We start from the raw sequence: 20,727 nt of genomic DNA on the forward strand, positions 1-20,727 counted from the left end.
GATAAATCAGAGGCAAGATGCGAAGGCGGCAAAAACCGGAAGCCATCCTCCTTGGGAGGTTTCCACCTATTATCACTTCTACCAATCATAGTTCACGTTTAACCGCGATCGTCAATGTCGCTTTGGCTTGCCAGCGTCATTGATGCCTGACGAAGCATGTTTCCTCAGTATGATCGTCCCTCCAAAAACACGCATTCCTCTTGAACTTGAAGCCAATCCCCACGCCAAGTCCTGTGTCTGTGTTGCGGAACTCTGCCGGAGTGCATGACTGAGATTGGATGTCAATTGATGAATATCCCTGGGACTGGTCGGTGAAAAATATACCGCATGGAAGGCTAGGGGTTCGCAGGGAAACAATGGGGAGGATCGACGTGGGTGGCTTATGATAGTTTCCAGTTGGCAATTCATCCGGGCACCGAGTTGGAGGATCGTTCGTCAGCCGGTGCTGTTGATCATTTAGTCGCGAAGGTGCCACGTGACGGGGGTGTTTTTCCGAGACCCAAGATTAGCGGGAGGATCGGCAGTGCGATCGCATCCGGCTCTGTGGATCTGGCTCCTCAATGACCCGCTGTCGCCCTGGATTTCTCATTCAGGCCACAACAAGCAGGGCGCTGGATCTGGAGAAGGGGAGACCCCAAATCGCAGCCATCCGCACCGTCCTCTGTCGCCCGACTTCCCAACTTCGCTGAAAAACTTATATAACCTCAACACAGGCAATCTCTTGTCCTGCACGAACGGATTTCATCGCACTGTGCTCCCACGAGAAACGCATAGTCTACAAGGTACGAGTTGCACTGTGCAGACACTGGTATCCCATATCTGGCGAGTGGCTTTGCTACGCTCTCGTATTTTGGCTGTCGGTTGGAAGCTGACGGTCGCCCGTTTTCCGTTTGTGGCTCGCAGTGTTCCTATACCTCCGAGCAGACGAAAAGAATAATCGCAGAGAACATCCCTTCTCAGCGAAAGAGCTAGTATCAGCAAAACTTTCACCTCTGTGTCAACGTTCCAGGCACTGGTTCTGAATCATTTGACGCCGTTTGGGCATCATTGGACAACACACCGTTCAGCGAGCACGTAACCCACGAAAACCCATGACGACGTTGGCCACTCTGATAGCCGTCAACCGCCAAGCTCCCGATTGAAAGGGACCTGACTTTCGTCTCTCTTCCACCGACCTTCAGCATCTTTGGTGCATCGAAAGGTCGTCTACATTTACGGTCTCTCCCTTTCGGCAGCACCCTCGTTGGGCTGCGAACTCTCTTTGATGAGTCCAACTACCCTACGTCCGTCGCTAGCAAATGTCCTTCATCAGCGCAACGTTACGCCCGAGCTCCATGGCGAGCTTTCGTCCTCCAAAAGACCTCTTCCTGTTTCGGAAGGCTCGCCGGTGTGTATTCTCCTACCACTTCGAATGGGATCATCGGCGGTCCCATACTAAGTCTTTCCATTATTCTTTTGATCCTAGATCGTGGCTCCAATAACGTCCGCCATCAGTCCTCAACCAGGCAATCACGGCGACAAGCTCGATAGTGTTCAAGACATTCTGCGCAACGTCTCTGGTCCCATGTCCCCCATGGGATTGAAGCCTTCGGCGGCGCCGGGTCATCTGGCCGAAGCGCCAGCTGGCCCTGGTCCTCCGGTTCTTCTTCATCCGACGGCATACTCTGCTCACTTTCCAGCGTATTCTCAATTGCCCGGTCCTATGGTGCACCGACGCTCTGAGCCAATCTTGCCGACGGTGCAGCGCCCCGAATACCATGCTCACCATCATCCAAACCATCCTCAAAACCATCCTCAAAACCATGGTCGATATCCGGGTCAGCTACCGGCTCAGGTTCACCATCATCCTCACTCGTATCCTCAATACCCGCCGCCCCAGAACGGGTTCCATGGACCTCCAACATCCACACCTTCATCGGGTATGAGGAGCCATGAGCCTCCTATCATGTAAGTCCAGATTTCGCTTCTTTCCGACATGTCTTCCAATTGTCGTGACCAACAGCGGAACGATTCATCACCCATATAGCACCCCTCCATATGTGAATACAAACCACCCGCCTCGCGCTGTGGAGAACTATTCACCCTACCCGGCGCCTCCCTACCAATCCCCCCAGGCCCCCGCACAACACGGATATCCCGCGCACGCCGTTACCCCACTCAACAACCCCCCACCACCTTACTACCATCACCCTCATCCCCCATGTTCGTGCGCGAACCATCCTCAAGGGGGTCGTCAAGACTATCCTTTCCCTCAGACGCGCGCAGGTGAAGGTGGCCATCAATGCGCCGTAACGGATCACGATCAGAAGATGCATGGATATTACCCTCGTCATCCTGCCCCTCATCACCCACCGGCTCATCACGCCCCTCCCCAGTACCCACCTTCTGGGACGCCAGGCGTCTGGAGTGATCCGGCGAGCGGGCCCGTTTGTCCGCCCCAAAATGGCAGCGAAAGTCAACTCCCTTCTTCACACACTTACCATCACCACCATCATCACCACCATCACACGCCATACTCTCGCGATGCGCCGGGTGCTGGGCACTCTCAGCCGATGAATCCCAACATTGTACCGAATGGTGGGACTCCGTACCATACGGACCGGATTGGACCTGCACTTACCGCCATAAGACCCTACCCCAAGCATCACCCATACTCTGACCCCCACTTTGGCGCGCAGAACCATCCATACGGCCATCCTCAACATCCGTATGATCATCAACCCAGCTGGGCTCAAGGTGGCTACCCGCGACCTCCTTACGCGTCAGGACCACTACCCACCGGTTCTATGGCTGCATCGCATATGTCAACCGCTAGCGTGCCAGTTGGAGGGATGGGGCATTATCCATCGCAAACAGTCACTCCCCCTACTTCGGTGATCGGTCATCACTATCTCACCGGACGTTCAGAGCCCACTACATCCTCAAGCGGTTCCGGCAGCCGGGGCGGTTCCAACGCTTCCAACACCCGAGGTGGTTGCGGATCCAACAGCAACCCATCCCGCTCGCCGCAGAAGGACATCAAATCCGCTGACATCAAGTCGCTCACTCCCACAAGCGATGCATGGCAGCAGCAGACAAAAGGCGCCGGCCAGAAGCGCTACATTTGCACCGAGTGCCCGAAACGGTTCACCCGCCCGTCGTCGTTGAAGACGCATTTGAACTCGCATACGGGGCAAAAGCCGTTCTTGTGCCATTGCGGGCGCAGCTTCAGTGTGTTAAGCAATCTCAGGCGGCACGAGCGGAACGGCTGTTGTGGGGCGAAGGCGACCGGCGGGTCTCGAGCGTCAGTGTCAGCATCAGCGTCAGCGTCTTAGGTTGGGAATCCCGAACCACTTTCATCTTTCATCGCGCCTCTCATTTCCCAATGGGCGAGTGTCCCATTTTTTCATCCCCCAGTGCGTTTTTGTCCCTTCCGTTGTTTGGTTTTGCAACCTTACTCATTTGGGAATATATACCTGAGATTTTTGCGGGATCTTTTTCTGCAAAGTATGTTTGTCTTATGCCATCATAATATCAAACACTGCGGGTCGTATCCGGGCCCATCGTTTAGGTGAATATACTTAGCTCATTCTTGTGTGGAAGTCATACGAATATGAACGGTCGGCACAGTCTTTCCTTCAGAGAGTCCTCCTGGAATCGACATGGGCCTGTCCGTCAGAAGAGTTTTATTCTGACGAGTTCGTTCATATGACCACCGATGGAGGGTTCCACACCGTTCATTAAGACAAGACGCAGGAAATGGGAAGAAGACGGAGCAAAAACGGCGCGCACGCTGTAGGGATGAGATCGGGAAAAAGCAAAAAAATAAAGGTAGCACCCACGGGGAGACTCGAACTCCCAATCCCTGCCTTAGGAGGGCAATGCCTTATCCATTAGGCCACGCGGGCGTTTCATATTCGCCACAGCATAAAAAAAATCGTAAACTGAACATATCCCACCCTGCGCAAGGCAAAATGTAAACATAAAATGTTTACCTCCACTACGACAGCAAAAAATAAATGCTCAGTGATATCTGGCATTGCGAAAGGAAAAACTTCAATACAAGTGTGTGCACCCTTGATATCTGACATTGCGAAAGTAAAAACTTGAATATAAATGGATCAGCAGCGACTGCCCCCGCAGTGCTGATTCGCTGCATTGAGATCAGACACAAAGTCAACACCCGTCGCAGCGCCAAACATGAACTCCAAGCACGCATCCGACGCCACATCAGTCCACATCCGAGGGGATAGCATTCCTTGACAGGGGTAGGCAGATGGGAGGCCGATGCTTTTTCCCTCTTCCAGTTCAAAGAATGCAGGTATTTTTTGACAGACGGACTTATCGGAGCAAACGGAAGGCGCATGCGTGAAGCTCCCACGTGGCAGGGTGAACGGATGAACAACTGCTGCCACATTGCGCTTCGCCTGCGCCCACAGGCGAAAAGGACGACGCCCCTGCAGGTCGAAAAGATGCAAGCGCAAATGCAAGATCGTTCCTTTCGAGACCGGGTTTTCTTCACATCCAAGTGCCTTCAAACAAGGCCACCTAGGCAGCTAGTCTCCCGGCGCACGTAAAACCTTAGGATAGTCAATGATATAGCCTTCTCGAGAGCGGAGTCATAATGAATAGCTATGCTACTTTACAATATTCCCTCAACTCCCTTAAACTCCGAACATTCAGATCACCGACGGATGTATGTATGCTGGTCGGTTGTCAGAAGTTAGAATCCCAGCCTGTTGATGTATTCCGTGACGCGCACGCTCCCCGCGAAAGATTGACGGGGTTCGACAGCGCGCAAACAAACTCATAAAGCTCTTCTGGAACTGAGAGCCCTTCCAATCTAAATATAGCGACATTCTGCTGCTTACGTTGGTGGTTTGTCCGTTTGTCCACTATACGAGCTCAGTTTATGCCAGCCCTGGCAGACGGCGAAAAACTCCCCGGCAGCGGACGAGTGGTCAAAACCAAAAAGGCGCTTTGTCGAAACCTTCCTTGTTTCCGTTACCTCAGACTTGACTTTTATGGATCCTTTTCTGTTAATCAAACACAAATCATCGCTCGTCAGAACGGTTGCAGCTTTCGAAAGGTTTCATTGACCGGTGCTGTTGCAGCCGCCTGCTGCCCGAAACTGTATCTTTGTCGTACGGGTGCAGAACTTTGTCGGTAAGTGACCGGTGCGCCTAAGGTCAGCTCGGGAATTCACGTACCATAGCGGCTAATAAATACCGCTCTAGGTGATCTGCAGCTCGAACGCGGGACCAGTTCAAGTCTTCATCAAACTTCGGTACGCTGTGCGACGGCCGCCGGTTACAGAGGTAAGACGCGAGGGTGTCGACAAGGCACGGCCGGAAGCAGGAGCTAGATGTTGGAGGACTGGAAGTGCAGCATGCTGGGTTCTGTCAATAATGCATGCATCCGTATCCCAGCCCAACAAGGGAGCGGATTTCTGACATTCAACTTTCCAAAACAGACAGGGCTGCTACTCGAACTCGGAAAGATAACGACATTCCTTTATTTTCTCGAACCAAGGAACGTTGGCATCTATTACCAACGTAGAAGGCAACGAGAAGGAGCAGCCACGCTGATAAAGAGTCGGGATGTCCGTAAATGTCGGAAACTCGGAGTTCAGGCCATTGCCTACCAATCCCACGGCAAAAATCACCGGCGTGCACGAGAGTTTGTTGCAAGAATGCGAGAAGGATATAATATGGTACCGCGATAATTTCTTTGGAAAAGGTACAACGATTTCATGCCGTCGAACGGCTGATAGCATACACTATCGTATACTAATCACATCGATTCCGTGTTCTCTCGTGATCGGAACGTTCAGTTCACCAAAATTACCTCGCCTTGGATTCACCCCGAGGGCCACTTGCCATCTCAGTGATCCGTGACGCGGATGCATACAAAGCGTTGCTTCGGACGACCGCTGGTAGCGAGCGTTTAAGCGTGAGCGCTTCCTCCATCCCGACCTCGCTGGTCCGTCGCGTGTTTGGGTTGGGTCCATCGATGGAATCACTAATGGAGGGTATCTCGCGGAATATCCCGACGAAAAGCCTGAAGATGTGCAAAGATGCGACCTTGCCAAACGAGTTGCTGTCGATGGAGGAGCGACAAGTGATACGGAGCTACAAGTTTGGGGTCGCCTATGTTGGCCCTGGGCAAGGAAGCGAGGAGGAAATGTTCAAGAATAGACATGGTAGGAGTTGTGAATCCTGGCGTCCGATGCAGATTCTTCACCTTCCGGGCTCACCGTTCGCCCTTTTTCAGAGGATACGTCACCTGCATTCAAACAATTTCTGAACTTCCTTGGAGAAACGATCGAGCTGCGAGGATGGAAAGGCTACCGAGCAGGATTAGACACTTCGGGATCGAACTTGACAGGGACACACAGCGTCTACACGAAATGGCAAGGATACGAGATCATGTTCCATGTATCGACACTTCTTCCATTCATCGAAGGCGATCGTCAGCAATTGGAGCGCAAGCGACACATCGGAAACGACATTGTCGTCATAGTGTTCCAGGATGGAGACGTTCCTTTTCAACTCAGCAGCATCACATCGCATCAAAATCATGTCATTTCTGTCGTGAGGCCGGATGGCGACGGATATCGCGCGATCGTGGCCCCAAAGTCGGGTGTCCCGAGCTTTACGCCGGATCTGCCAGAACCATCCGTTTTCGGTCAAGATGCGGTATCGCGAGACTTCTTTTTGCACAAATGTAGGTTGCGTTGAAGGTTTGAGCTGGATCAGGAGGGCTTTATGGAAACGCGGCAAAGATTGGATGAAGGGTTTCCAACGAAGGAGATGCCGCACATACATTGTGCTCGCTTGGAAGGGGCTTCGAATCGCCCGCACTTTCCCATTATCAGACGTCCTTCTCGAATCGGTATCAATCAATCTGAGATCTTCTTCACTTCCATCCCTTCTACAGTGGTCAACGGCGAACGAGCATCATACAAAGCGCCCTCATTTGCGCCAAAAATCTCGCGAACACGGTCTGTGTTGCTGTATGAAGTGGCATCAAAGTTCCTCAAGTAGTTCGTCTAGTCATGGAGAAGCTGGAAGGCATGACACGGAGAAAACTCGTTGCTGCGAAGGTCGCACTCTCGCCTTTCGACTTGTCGATACCCGACTCAAACTGACCGATAGCGTTGCTTAAACCTGTGCGTCCCCATAAACCGCACGATCATCCCTTACTTATAATCCTCTTAGTGCTCCTGATTGATGGCCAGTCCCAATGTATACCGCCGTGCTACCACATCGCTTGACATATTTCCCACAATAAACTTGGAATATATCTACGTGTCGTATCGTCCCCACATGCCTTCTTTATCCTACTGTCCAGAGAGACAATGACGGTAGAAAAAGTTTACGCAAAAACGCAAAACGTTGAAATGTTCGATGCTCCCATCACAGCGCTCCACGCCCCTCTTGCACGCTCCCACCACACCACAGAACCTAGCCGCCTCACTCCCCCTTCTCGTCCTCCTCATCCCCCCCGCCCTCCCTAATAATCGGCTTCCCATCCAACTTCTTCAACTGCGGAAACCTCTTCGTCATCTCAGCAACCCACACATTCTCCCCCGTGGCCTTCTCCTCCACGGGATTCCCCACAAACAGCACCTCGACACAATGCGCCAACCCGCCCAACGGCTGCAACCCACTCCAATCCTTGATCTTATTGTTGCTCGCATACAGCACCTTGAGCTTCTTACAGCACTCGATCCCATTCAGCCGCTCGATCTGGTTATAGCTGATCCAGAGCTCCTCCAACGTATCGGCAACGGCGTCGAGGCCCTCGATCTTCTTGATGTTGTTGCGGCCGAGGGAGAGGATCTTGAGGGAGGCGAGGCCGTTCAGCGAGGAGATCTTGTCGATCTGGTTGGTTGACAGGGCGAGGTGCTCGCATTTGGTGAGCTGTGCGAGGGAGGCGTCCATCTTGGTTAGGAAGGGTTGGGAGGAGATGAGCTTGATCTTGGGACTGTCGGCCGCGACGAGACCGGTTTTTTCTTCCCAGGCCTTTATCGCGTCTTTGAGCGTGAAGCCTTTGGACATGATTGAGGGGTGTCGTGCGGGGTGAGATGCGGGGGGTGCCTGGGCAGTAGCCGGTTCGGTGTCGGATCTCTAGGTTCCGCACTCTGCGAAGTGTGACGACTGAAAAAGGCGGGTTGGGAGTAGATATGGAGCGACCGGTCTCTCTCACGCCCTTGGGGTTTGATGATAGCTGATCCGGAGTGGGTCACAGATGTATGTATGTAGTCCTGCTCTTTTTTGGCCCCTGGTTTATTTGCAGCTGTTCCTCTGAGGTGAGCAGTGAACAGCACGGTTTGAACTTTTCGAGAATCGGCTACGCGTCAGCTACGCGTAATATTGTTCCGTCTCTGCGTGTCGCGCCGCGGTTGATGACTCTATATACTGTATATACTGTACGTAGTCTAGGCCCATATGTTTTCCACGTCGCATGTCCACTTGTTCGGGGGGCATTCTGACTGAGTGGTGGAGAGGCATACTGTTATCGGTAGCCACGTTCTTCGTAAGTCTCCGAGGTTCCAAGTGAACTGTACAATCGGTAGCTACCAGCACAATGCCCATCCGAACAGGTAAAACCCTTCATCATATGCCGTTCCCGATCGTCCCTGGTCGTTTCACTAATCACATCTTGGCAGCAATAATCGGCGGTGGCCTCTCCGCGCGGGTGTTTCACGCTCCGTTTGTGTCATTCAATCCTCGGTTCAAGTTGACGTGCTTCGTCAGGACGAAACAAGAAGTTGTTGATGGGTTCGAATCGATCCCTGTGGAGACCTCGATAGAGAATGTCTTGCAAAGACAGGACATAGATGCAGTCATCATCACCTCCCCTACGAGTCTGCACTATGACCACGTGGCGTCGGCTCTGAATGCCGGAAAGCACGTGGTTGTTGAGAAACCCTTTGCCCCCACTAGTCGGGAGGCCGAGACTCTCGTGGCCTTGGCCGAGGATAAAGGCTTGGTCCTTGCGGTGTATCAGAATCGGCGCTGGGATGGAGACTTCTTAACCGTCTCGAAACTAATCTCTGAGGCCGGAGGACTTGGCCGGGTGGTGGAATTGGAAAGCAGATTCGAGCGTTATCGTTACTCCGTAAGAAAAGGAGCTTGGCGGGAGATGGACTTACCTGGCAGCGGCCTCCTTTACGACTTAGGTGCGCCTGGCCTTTTGTCGAAGCATGCTCATTGTCCCAACCACATTTCTAACCGTGCTATCGTCTTGTTATAGGATCACACCTGATCGACCAGGCTTTTACTCTGTTTGGCCAGCCGCATTCCATTACCGCCTTCGTGCAAAACCTTCGACAACTGTCTGCGCCCACGGATGATGCATTCACAATCAACCTTCACTACACAACTCCCCATCCCAAGTTAGTCACTTTGAAAGCGACAATGCTGGCTAAACGGCCGGGAACGAGGTTTACAGTTCATTTCACGGGTGGTTCCTATGTCAAGTACGGTCTGGATCCGCAGGAGGAGCAGTCCCGAGCTGGTCTTTCCGTCATGGATCCGAAATTCGGCGTGGAGTCGCCGGAAAAGTACGGCACTCTTTGGAGAGCAGATGATTCTGGTGACGGGGGACAGGCGGTTCCCACATTGAGAGGAACATACGGAGCGTTCTATGAAAACGTGGCCGATGCGATTGAGGGAGGTGGAAGTGCGGCGTTAAAAGTTCAACCAAAGGAGGCAGCCAATGTGATCCGCTTGATTGAGATTGCCATTAGGAGTTCGAAGGAAGGAAGAACAATCGTAGTTTGAACTTCTCGATAGCCTTGCTAGGCTATCCAATGTACATTTACATCACTGTTTTCAGAAAATACAAGGAAAGGGTTCAAAGCCTAATACGTAAATGGACGGTAATGGTCATATCTGTTGAATCCCCATGAGACGATTCAGCGTTTCCATCATCTGCCCCGCCTCCGCGTCTTCCTTTTGCCGCGTCGCTTGCGCCTTCGCTACCTCCGCCATCATCACCTGGTGCTCGCGGATCAAATCATGCATCTTAACGGTGCCGGTTCGCTCGACGTTGGCGCCATCATACTGCGCGAAAGACGCGGATGAAAGTGGGGTGTTGCTGCGACGTACAGATCGAGGTATGGACCCTCGCGCGGGATGCATGCTGCCCGTAGCATAGTTTTCTCCGATTTTTGCGTTGCTGCTGGCCGGCCTTGCTAGGGCGGAATGCAAATGCCTGGTATTCTTCCGTCGGCCATGAGGATGTACTCCTATTTCGGTAGGCCCTGAAGGGTCGTCACTCCGCTCAGACAGTGGTTGCATGTGATTTTCTTGATCGCCATCTGCTTTGAAGTCCCCCATGTCGGTTTCTGCAAGAGAAAATGGTTCCATACCCGCGTCAGGGTCGGTTTGTGCAAGTGTGCCGGTAGATCGTCCGCGAAGCGTGTTCTTCCTACTTCGATGAAGCTGCTGTTGACTTTGTGGATGCACATGGGATAGTGGCGGCGTGCCCACATCTTGCGTGTGAAGGGCAGGAACCGACCTCGTTCGACCTCGTGAAAGAGGTTTGCTGCGGGGATACGGAGTTGCGCGATTCGAGGATGATGCGGGCGGAGTTCCGCTCATGACCGGGTACGGTGCCGAGACACCGGGGTAAGGCGAAGAGTGCCGATGGCGTAAAAAATGCGCTGGAGCTGAGAGCATACCCCCAGGCATCTTTAATGACGAGGGAGGTTCGATGGATAGTTGTGGAAGGAACGTCGCATGACATTGCCCTTGCGAGAATGGGACTATGGTTCGTGGCTGCTGAGGAGTTGGGGTGAAGACCGAAGCGCTACGCGGGATACTGCTAGAATCAGGACCGTATCCGTATGCAGTATGAGCAAAGTCTCCACCGTGAGGCGAGTCCATCGGCATAGGATGCGAAAGCAGGAAGCCCGTCGCATCCATAACACTTTGACCCGCGTAGACTGGCGTTGGGGCAATGATGTGTGAGCTACTGGTCGCTTTCGGGTAAGCCTCGGCGGTAGGATGTCTGTCCTCCAAACCGCCGTGGTAGAAAATCGGATCCGGATGCTGCGACATTTCAGGAAACTCGGACATGCTCGGATGCCCAGCATCCTGCTCGTGGCCAAGCATGCCCAATTCGTGCTCTGACATGGTCCCTGAGGCAGAAATTCCCCGATCATTCCCCAACATTCCTCCATTCAAATATGGCGCATGATGGTATGCCGGGTGCATGTCGTCGCGTTGTATACCTCGGCCATGTATCTGATTCGGATCAATGAGAGCGTTCCCATCTGGAGTCTCTCCCCACGTATCTGATCTAGCGGCGAAATCAGCAAATCGCATCTCCCCATTCGAATGCAATCCGTACGGACTGAGGATAGGTCTATGTTCGTGGAACTGTGCGGGAAAATATGAACCTGACAAGCTCGCATGGGACTGAATGTCTTCGTCCGTCGGGGAGAGTGACGCGTTGTCAGGCGTAGTTAGGAACATGCCAAGGGGAGGCCCATTCTGCACAACATGTTCAAGCTCGGATCGCATCCCATGAGGGTAAAACATAGCGCTTGCTCGATAGGAGCCACTCGCCAAGGACGAAGCTCCATCATCAGAAATTACGCTAGCCGTCGAGCCATAGCCTCTGTAGCTCGGCGTATAAAGTTGATGCTGTTCGGGAAGGGAAAACCGTTTGTTGCTGAGCAGCTGATTCCAATCCTCCATCGCAAAGCCAATCGTCTCATCCGTTGACTCGACTGAGCTCATTGAAGACCTCGGATTTGTATATTGGTTGTGCGGGAAATCTACACTGAAATGCGGGTTCTGGCTGTATGGCGGTGTCCCATCTACCGCCAGAGCCTCGTTTATGGAGGTGAGGAAGGCACTGTTGGGCATATGGGCAAGCGATGAGGATCTTCGGTGGGATTCACCCTGAGCGGTCCCATTTCTTCCTTTGCCGATCGAAACCTTTCGTCCGGAGGCCAAGGCCGGCGCGGAGCCATGGGAAGCACACCTTCGCAACATGCTCTGCGCCGTTTCTTCGATCGCGGAGAAACGGCGAGCTAAAGTTTCGAGAGACTCCGTGAGTTGATGCCCGTTAGGAGTATCGGACGACGGAGGAGAAGTGGGTTCAAGGTTACAGAAGGGCTGGACCTCCTCCGCAACCCAGCCGTCATATCCGGGTGCGAACGGGTTGACGGACGAGTCTTGCAGTGCGTCGGGTGTAGGAAGCCCGTCGCTTGAGATACCGAAATTGTCACGACGGGTGTCGCTATCGTCCTTATAGTCGAGATTCAAAAAGTCTCCCATGTTTGGCGACTGCATCATTTTGTATCGAAATCTTGCAGAAACAGGTGAGTTCCGCGTTATATGTCTCCTCTGTACAGTTAAGAGGCTGCTTTAGATCGTGCTTGACTCAGTTTGGCGAGAGAATGAGAGAATGGCAAGTGTAGGTTGAGCAGAAATGTGGTATTACTTTCGTTTGAGGCAGTAAGATGCGAGTTGACGCAGCGGGGCCCAGGTAAGATGTTGCTGATAAGGGGCTTCGAGGCGTTGCATTTCCAAGGCTGAGGGAAAACACTGCGCCAACCCCGGGGGAACAGCAAGGTTGCGGTTGAAGCAAAGACATTGTCAACAGAGTTATGGGCGCAAGGATCGGAGACTGATCAACGCGCTGTCGATTTTTGACTCAGCAGTTTCCCATGTTAACTTTGACAGTTTCTTCCATGGAGATGCAGTCGGTTCTCGAAACCTTAACCATATGCAGTGAAATCGCATATTGCATCTTCTCCCGTCATTGTCTATCTCTATACCACTTCACTGCTCACGACTCGATGGGAATCAATGGAGTGTGGTCCATCATCGGCGACTCCGGAATCAGGGTTGCTCTCTCTCGGCTCTGCAGTGGGAGACTGAGGCCTGGAACCCAGGTTTCTGCACCTGCCACGGGTGGCTCCGATGAAGACGAAGTGATCGATTTGACAGGCATTTCAACCGCCGTTGGTTCAACCGAAGTGCAAACGACAGATACTCATCCAACAAGCAGCGGCATTATACCTCTACCGCCCCAACCTGGTTGGCATCCAGTTCGACTGGCAATAGATGCCTCATTATGGATCTATCATTCGCATTCGGCTGTGACGCATTTCAACGCCACAAATGCATCTCCCTGGACGCCTTCTCAAGGGCTCAAAAACCAGCCCAATGCATATCATCTCCGAGTATTCTTCTTCAGGCTGTGTCGACTGCTGGTTCTGGGCATCAAGCCCATCGTTGTTTTTGATGGCTGGAATAAATCCAAAGCGAAGGTGTGAACAAATGAACGGTTGCCCCGCGACATAATAACCTAAACTGGCTTTCTCCATGCAGAGAGGAGGTAGAGGCAGTTTTGGCAGCGCGGCCAATGGCTTCATTATCCTAGCGAAGCTCTTCGGGAACCCAGTAAAAAACGCCGATGGGGAGGCGGAGCAGGAATGTGCGAGACTCGAGCTTGCTGGAGAGGTTGATCTGAGTTGCACGGATGATGCAGATTACTTTCTTTTTGGCGGGCGATACCTAATGTACGCAAGCAGTCGTTGCCTTTCACACAGGGCTGTGGTGTCACATTTTGGTCTCACTTGGAATGGCTTCTCACATTCACAGGCGCACTTGGCGAGCAGGCGGATGGAAACCATCGGGCAGCGGCACATCAACGCCGACAAAGTCGAAATCCCGTGGGGTTGGGGAAGCGAGCACGCCCACGCCGATGGCAACGTCTACAAAGCGCAAAGCCATGGGTGGTGCCGCCGCCCGCTCGCAAAAGATCAGCGATGACGACAGTGACGGAGCGTCTACCGCGGATGAGGTCGAGGAGGAAGAAGGTTCAGATTTAACCCACACGCGGATCTATCGCATGCCAGATTTAAAAAAAGACTACGATCTAGACCGCGCGGGGTTGTTATTGATAGCGTTGTTATGCGGCTGCGACTACGGCAATGAAGGAGGGATCAAAGGAATCGGTCCAGTCAGAGCGTTGGAGCTGGCTAAAGCGGGTTATGGAGCAGAACTTCTAGCGGAAATCAACCAGCGGCGTGCACTACCTCAACTTCGACCTGAACAAAATTCACCGCGGAACTTTACGACCACGGAAAAGATTGCCAAGGCACTGGTGGGCAAAGAAGAAAGTTACCGAGAGGTTTTGAGCCGTAAACGACCCTCTTCGGTGAAGGCCTTGACGGAATCAGGGTTTCCGGATATGAGGATTGTCGACGCATTTTACGGACGAGATGGAATTCAGCAGGCTGGTGGACAAGCACGACAGGCAGATACATGGGAGTGGAGTTTGCCAGATATCGAAGGATTGCGGCGATTCTGCGTTGACGAATTCGAATGGACACCGACTTACACAGAGAAAATGTTCGAAGGGAATCTCTACCCGGCAGTGCGATTGCTACAATTGCGTTTGGAAGCACATCGAAAGCTGGCTCCACCCATTCCTGCTCCATACAAGACTCGGCCGACTAGCCATGCGGAGAGCGAAGTCCTCGTCCAAGGAATCCACCGGAAACGGGTCAAATTCGGTGGCTCTGAGTATCGGGTGACGTTGAACTACGATTCGTTGAAGCGCACACATCTTCAAAAGCTCAATATGCCATCAGGCTCTCACAACTCTGCGGAAGCGTTAAGCCCTCGCGTATGGGTAGAAGCCGATCTAGTATCTATGGCATATCCGACTATGGCTGCTGCATATGAAGAGCACGCAGCAGCTAAGAGTGCAAAAAGGTCATCAACTGCAAAAAGAAAGAAGACATCGCAGGTGGAGGTGCCTCGCGGCCAATCTACTATCGACTCGTTCTTCCCAAAGGCGAAAAAGATGATGAGCATTGCCAACAATGATGTTTAATTGTTCTATTTCACTCGTCGGCAAAATACATTCTCCCTCCCATATCGTTTTCACGCCGAGTGTCGCTCTCATCTCCTACACAATGGCGTTGTCACCATTGGGGCGTGTACAATTGACCGCCTATGAGCCATAAGCGACTCGGGTTATATGAATTCCAATCAGATCCGAGTCGCAATCTGTACTTCGTAGCACTTTGACGTCCTGCGGCTGGGAGAGCCCGCCGGAAATTTGCGTCCGCTGTGGGAACCTGCTGGACACGTAGCATCACTAAATGAGCCTCTTGCCGAATCGGTGCTATGGGCACGCACTCAAGTAGGAGGCTGTGGCGATTGAACCGTCCAACGATATTCGCTCATCGGTAGGTCTAGAGCCAGTCGAAAGGCCTACAGCAAAGCGGGACGGCTTTCGAGTTTCCGCGTCCACCGTGACTCGAAGACACTTGACAGAGATGAAGCCGCGAGAGGACGGCGTCGTCAGGACCGGCTGGGCAGACGTCGAGTCAAGAGTCGAGAAGTCTTCTCCTGTATTGCCCATTGGTCCATCCGCCCTCATATAGATCAATACTTCAAAGGTGAGAATTGTCCTTGGAAGTGCTGTTTGCCAATCAGAGACTGTCAAAGTGGACCCAAATTGGCATCCTGCTGAAATTTTCCTTTCTTCATTCAGCAACTACATCCATGCTATCGTTTCCTCTCTCTGTTGTCGCGGATCGGTTGCCCTCTTCCTTTCCGGCCTCCTCAGGCGCCCAGTCCGAAAACAGGAATTGGCAAACCGCCTCGCGCTGATCGGGGTTGGTGAAGCACCACACATAATGGGCGTGACAGCTCCACACCTCTTCCCCACGCTCCTCGGCAGCCTTCCACGCTGGCTCGCGACCCGCACAGGCTATAGCCTGAGTGAAAGTTCTTCCAAGTCCATTGTCTCCGAGCGCTGGAGAGGTCAAACGATAGAATTCGGAGGTCGAAGGGGTGCAGTTGCCGACCGTGCCGCGGAAAAAGCACATTCGAAGGCGGCGGGTTGCGGTGTGGCTTTCACCGCTATCCGAGGAAGATCGCTTGCGAGTGTTACCAGACGACATGTTCGGAACGGCTTTTTTTCGTGGTAGGCGCCAATACAGCGGAAACGTACTCAAGTTGAGTTGAAAAGCAAAGAAGGACAGATGAGATTGCGGTGGCTGCAGGTTGCAAGGTGTTCCGTGGCGAGGGTCAAGCGTGAGAGGAAAAAGCACGCAGGGAGTGCTGGGAACGACGCGTTTGAACTTTGACGGCGGCGATGGCTCTCGGATTTCGAATTTGGACCCTCTTTGAGCTTTCGCCCCAGCATAACAGCGACCAGCAAATACTGTACGTACAATAGTTCATACCGACGACTACTGCTGCATATCTATTAGCTAGAGAGGCCATTCTTGTGTTTGCAGTAAACAGCTTGAAGGGCACCACATCTTACTCCATCCAGCGCAAAGTGTCTTCGCTCGCGTTTCAAAGAGGTGGTAGCCTCGAATGTCCCACAGTATCTCGAACGATACCGGCTTCGATAGCAGCACGGTTGTAGGGAAGCAGGTCGACTCGAACGCGGCCCCTAGTGATACTGAGCACGTGCTGGATATAGACCCCATAGTAAATGGGGACGGCAGTGACGAATGGCGGGAGTTACCGGTCGACGATACTGCAACGCTTGAACAAGAGCAAAACCCGAAAGTCCTGACGAATACGCTAGACGAACCACCAGAACAGCAGCATGACCAGGAAAGCCAAGCTGGGCAGGACGAACAGCAACCGCAGGCTTCGAAAGGGGAGGTGCAAAGCGCTCAGAAACCTCCAAAGGAATCACAGTTGACGCCGCCTCAACGAAACCAGAACAACCCCGCTATTGAGAAGAACTGGCTCCTGCGATTTTTCCAATCGGATTTCTTTGATCCGCGGATCGCTCTTTCGTACCTGCATCGCTATCCAGAATCGATAGGAATCCAACATTACATATGCGACAGGTTGAATGAATTCCCCGTAGACGAAGTGGAGTTCTTCTTGCCTCAATTATGGTTCGTTGACAGAATTTAAAAGGCTTGCTGAGGTGGGTGGGAGGTCGCCGCCCGCCGTGTGCCATGGCGATGACCGGGGAGGGTGGGGCTCATGAGATCAGATCGAAGCACGATTCCTTATTCACTGCTGCCGTCCATCCATCTTCCCTGCCTCGTCCCACAGCCATCTGGCGATCACCAGCCAGAATGAGTCCGTCGCACTGGAGAACTTCCTGCTGAAGCAATGTAAACGATCGCAGCATTGTGCTGTTCTGGTAAGATCTCGTTATCTTAGTATGTGATTCCAAACTCCTGGGGCCGTGGACGACTCACCATAACCGTAAATTCTAGACATTCTGGCTCCTACAAGCGCATTTGAACGACCTGAGGGCATTACCGCAGTCGGAGAGCTACCGGTTGTGTCAAAGGCTATACTACAGATGTCAAGTCCTGATGTTCACAGACGACTATACCAGCAAAGCGGCAGGGAGTCCGGCACCTACCACAGCGAAGATCGAGCACTCGTGGAATCCTTTTCAGAAGAAGAAGATGAGGGAGAACGTTCGGCCAGCGGTTGTTGGGATAGGCGCTGTGCTTGCGGCTGGTGTATGTCCGCTTGCTGTGGATGCGGGCAGAGAAATGATACTGAGTCAAGGGCGGAGATGGAAAGATCTTGCACACGACACAGACGGCCCACAGACATCCGCTGCGTCCACGAAGCGGTCGGACAGTGTGAGAAATGGGCGATCGGTTGACCATGTATTGGGCCAAACATCGAAGGGACGCAGGCACTCCACCGAGATCATGTCGCAAGAACAGAGACAGATCGACCTAGCGGCTCGGATACCAATAGGCTCACCGAGTCCAGATGAGTTATCGCGTGGCGGGGCGTTTTCGTTCAACCGCTATGTGGCGAAGGCAATTGATACGACCAAATCGCCACCCAAGACACCCGTTCGTCACCAGCCGCAACAGCGCTCGAGTAGCATGTCGAACGTAGTGGACCAATCTTTTTACTCGAACTTGCTGACTCGGCCCAGCGGATCGAAAACGTCACCGAATCACCCAGATCTGGAGCGAAGCCATTACTTCCATGCCGAGATGCAATTCATGATGACATTGGTGGAGATCTCGGACCGGTTACGGACCGTGCCGAAGGAGGCCAGGCAGAGCACACTGATTGCGGAATTGGAACTGCTGAACCACAATCTGCCGGCAAATGTGTGCCTGACGCCCTGGTGCCGGGCATCAGCAACGCATCCTGCACACCACCGCATCGCTCGAATCAGCCCATCCGACGCAGTCGTTCTGAACTCGGCTGATAGGGTTAGTATCGTTGCAGCAATTTGGGAAGCTCATCTGAGATTCCCCAATGTGGACTTTCCTGACGATGTTCTCACCATTTCAGGTCCCATACTTGATAACAGTAGAGGTGTTGGAAAGCACCGATCAAGACAATGCGGCAGAAAGTCGTGTGGTTGAGAAGCGCCGTTCGCGTGCCTCATTCCATGGTGATTACACGCACGATCCTGATGAGGCTGAAAGTCGAGTACGTTCCGAAAGACGATCCATGGACAGTCAGAGGTCAGTCTCATGGGCGACAGGTGCGTTGGTAGACAGGCTTATTCTGTTTTGGTGAACAATCTTCGATTTCCTCTTACTTACCCTCGGCGACATTATCCGTTTCCATGATGCAGAAGCAACGACACCGGCTGAATATCATCGAATGGTATTGAATCGACGAAAATCGAACGCTTCCATTACCTCCCGGACATCGATGAGCCCGCTCGATGCCACCCCCACATCCCCTCTAGCACACCCTGGGAAAGATCCACTCGACATCTCGAATAAAGCAGCCCCAGCCCCACCAACTCCAGCAGACGAATTCACCGAACGCCTTCGAACCGCGGCAGTTATGTTAGCTCAACTATATCGACAGCAGCAGCGCGATGTATCATCGCAGGGGCTCGCATCCCCAACCGCGCAATCCTCAACCATGATTGTTGGAGCGGGAGGCATACCCGCACCGCTCCTATCACCGCGTCAATCGAGCCAGGCTGCTGACACAAACATTGTGAACGTCCCAGCATCGCAAGCCGTCAATAAAGACAAGCGGAACTACCAAAAATTAAAAGCCGATTTTGAGTCCATCAAGAATCGGCTGATTAAGGAGATGGTTACGTTGGAGGAAGCCCGTGTCAAGGCCTTGGCGCAACGGATGAATGAAAGGGCGTCGTTGGGCGCCCAACAGGCCACAGATGATACGTTACCGGAAACGGAAGAGTCATTACGAGCCCGATGTCAAGAACGAGACAAGGATGATCCAAGTGGTGAGTTGCGAACTTCAGCGACCGACAGCAGCCATTGGAACTACAGCTAACTCAACTATCGCTGCAGCGGCGGTTTTCCGAGAAACATGGGATGCGAAGATGGAGCGAATCAGAGCATCATCGCCGTATGGCCGACAACCCAATTGGCGGCTGTTTTCCGTCATTGTCAAATCTGGTGCAGATTTACGGCAGGAGCAACTGGCTTTGCAACTGATCAAGGAGATGCAGCGGATATGGCGTGCAGCCAATGTTCCGGTCTGGGTTTGCTAGTAAGAAGGGTTTGGTGAAAGACCCTAGGACTTTTGAGGGCGGATATGCTGATGCCTTACCCTCCTCTCAGCTTCCAACTTCTGATAACATCAGAGCAGTCGGGCATCATGGAGACGATCCGTGATTCTATCTCGGTGCACTCGATCAAGAAGAACGCGTACGCAAAGCAGATGAACGAAAACGGACTGCCGTTCACTCTGTACGACTATTTCGTCAAGGTAAGGATTCTTCGGGTTCTAGAATCCGAGTTTGTGACAAGTGTCCCTGAACAACCTCGTATCGCAGGAGTTCGGCCACCCGGGAAGTACACGGTTCGGGCAGGCTCAGGACAACTTCATGCGATCTCTCGCGGCATACTCTGTGATTTGCTACCTTCTGCAAATCAAAGACAGGTGCGTTGGCAATCGATTTTCAGCCATCCCGCTGTCATGCAACTTACGTCTTCATTTCACTGATGATTAGACACAACGGCAACATCCTGCTCGACATGCAAGGCCATGTGATCCACATCGACTTCGGTTTCATGCTGTCGAATAGCCCTGGCTCTGTCGGCTTCGAGCTAGCTCCATTCAAGTTACCCCAAGAATACGTCGATATCCTCGGCGGGCTTGGCAGCGAAAAGTTCCGAGAGTTCCGGGAACTCATGAAGGAATGTTTCCTGGCACTGCGAAAGGAAGCCGACGAAATCGTCGCCCTCGTGAAGTTGATGGAGCATGGGTCCAGTCTCCCGTGTTTCACGGGCGTGACACCCAAGCCCTCCAACATGCCCACGCCATCATCACACCCAACAACATTCATCAACTTTGCAGGTTCAGAGTATGATCTACAGAACGCCACGGGTGCAGCCGGGAATAGTGCAGCCGCAGCAGCTGCCCAAGCCGCCGCCGGGACGGCCGCCAATTCTCATTCACAAACAGCGGCGGCAAGGACGTATCCGGTCTCGGCGGCTCTGCGAGAACGATTTCTCCCGGGCGGCACCAAGGACGAAGCTTGTGAGCTTGTCGAGTCCTTGATCGATCGCAGCTGTGGGAGTGCTTTCACAAGGATGTACGACTCCTTCCAGGTGAGTGTACTTTCGCATATTGCTTCAAATTTGTGGCGGAGATGTGGTGAAGCCAACACACTATGGATGCCCCTCTTTCAGTACTACGCAAATGGCGTACTGTAGTTCATGCGGCTTCCACCCACCACCTCACGCGAATCCCCATCAAGATACAATGGTGAAATTAGCATGTTCCCGTTCATCACTATGAAAAATGC

General features: G+C 52.8%; 7 protein-coding genes and 1 non-coding gene across 8 annotated transcripts; 5 read left to right on the forward strand and 3 right to left on the reverse strand.

The window, feature by feature from the left end:
* Positions 1-1,101: 1,101 nt before the first annotated feature.
* On the forward strand, positions 1,102-3,616 carry EV422DRAFT_21943 (uncharacterized protein). Its single transcript, XM_053065450.1, has 3 exons — positions 1,102-1,387; positions 1,466-1,947; positions 2,027-3,616. The coding sequence occupies exons 1-3, from the start codon at positions 1,265-1,267 to the stop codon at positions 3,312-3,314; spliced, it is 1,893 nt and encodes a 630-aa protein (XP_052930256.1). The 5' UTR covers positions 1,102-1,264; the 3' UTR covers positions 3,315-3,616.
* A 198-nt stretch (positions 3,617-3,814) lies between these two features.
* EV422DRAFT_t6 lies at positions 3,815-3,887 on the reverse strand. The gene has a single exon. It is a non-coding gene; the product is annotated as a tRNA-Arg (tRNA).
* Positions 3,888-5,425: 1,538 nt separating this feature from the next.
* On the forward strand, positions 5,426-7,087 carry EV422DRAFT_21985 (uncharacterized protein). Its single transcript, XM_053065455.1, has 3 exons — positions 5,426-5,718; positions 5,813-6,181; positions 6,253-7,087. Exons 1-3 carry the CDS (start codon positions 5,580-5,582, stop codon positions 6,717-6,719), a joined length of 975 nt encoding a protein of 324 aa, XP_052930257.1. The 5' UTR covers positions 5,426-5,579; the 3' UTR covers positions 6,720-7,087.
* Positions 7,088-8,139, reverse strand: EV422DRAFT_21971 (uncharacterized protein). The gene has a single exon (XM_053065454.1). The coding sequence runs from the start codon at positions 8,040-8,042 to the stop codon at positions 7,455-7,457; it is 588 nt and encodes a 195-aa protein (XP_052930258.1). The 5' UTR covers positions 8,043-8,139; the 3' UTR covers positions 7,088-7,454.
* A 272-nt stretch (positions 8,140-8,411) lies between these two features.
* On the forward strand, positions 8,412-9,823 carry EV422DRAFT_22020 (oxidoreductase domain-containing protein). The gene is made up of 3 exons (XM_053065459.1): positions 8,412-8,587; positions 8,654-9,166; positions 9,241-9,823. The coding sequence occupies exons 1-3, from the start codon at positions 8,572-8,574 to the stop codon at positions 9,768-9,770; spliced, it is 1,059 nt and encodes a 352-aa protein (XP_052930259.1). The 5' UTR covers positions 8,412-8,571; the 3' UTR covers positions 9,771-9,823.
* A 52-nt stretch (positions 9,824-9,875) lies between these two features.
* On the reverse strand, positions 9,876-12,491 carry EV422DRAFT_616406 (uncharacterized protein; the record flags this gene model as incomplete). Its single annotated transcript, XM_053073968.1, has 1 exon — positions 9,876-12,491. The coding sequence occupies exon 1, from the start codon at positions 12,294-12,296 to the stop codon at positions 9,876-9,878; it is 2,421 nt and encodes an 806-aa protein (XP_052930260.1). The 5' UTR covers positions 12,297-12,491.
* A 311-nt stretch (positions 12,492-12,802) lies between these two features.
* EV422DRAFT_502733 (uncharacterized protein) lies at positions 12,803-14,850 on the forward strand (the record flags this gene model as incomplete). Its single annotated transcript, XM_053068294.1, has 3 exons — positions 12,803-13,276; positions 13,338-13,528; positions 13,611-14,850. The coding sequence occupies 3 exons, from the start codon at positions 12,803-12,805 to the stop codon at positions 14,848-14,850; spliced, it is 1,905 nt and encodes a 634-aa protein (XP_052930261.1).
* Positions 14,851-16,108: 1,258 nt separating this feature from the next.
* Positions 16,109-20,635, forward strand: EV422DRAFT_582645 (uncharacterized protein; the record flags this gene model as incomplete). Its single annotated transcript, XM_053073402.1, has 9 exons — positions 16,109-16,888; positions 17,052-17,142; positions 17,219-18,193; positions 18,276-18,471; positions 18,565-19,197; positions 19,265-19,466; positions 19,538-19,685; positions 19,753-19,859; positions 20,005-20,635. The coding sequence occupies exons 1-9, from the start codon at positions 16,350-16,352 to the stop codon at positions 20,633-20,635; spliced, it is 3,522 nt and encodes a 1,173-aa protein (XP_052930262.1). The 5' UTR covers positions 16,109-16,349.
* Between the last annotated feature and the right edge of the window lie 92 nt (positions 20,636-20,727).

Source organism: Fimicolochytrium jonesii, assembly GCF_025526975.1.
Source record: "Fimicolochytrium jonesii strain JEL569 chromosome Unknown EV422scaffold_1, whole genome shotgun sequence".
NCBI lineage: Eukaryota > Fungi > Chytridiomycota > Chytridiomycetes > Spizellomycetales > Powellomycetaceae > Fimicolochytrium > Fimicolochytrium jonesii.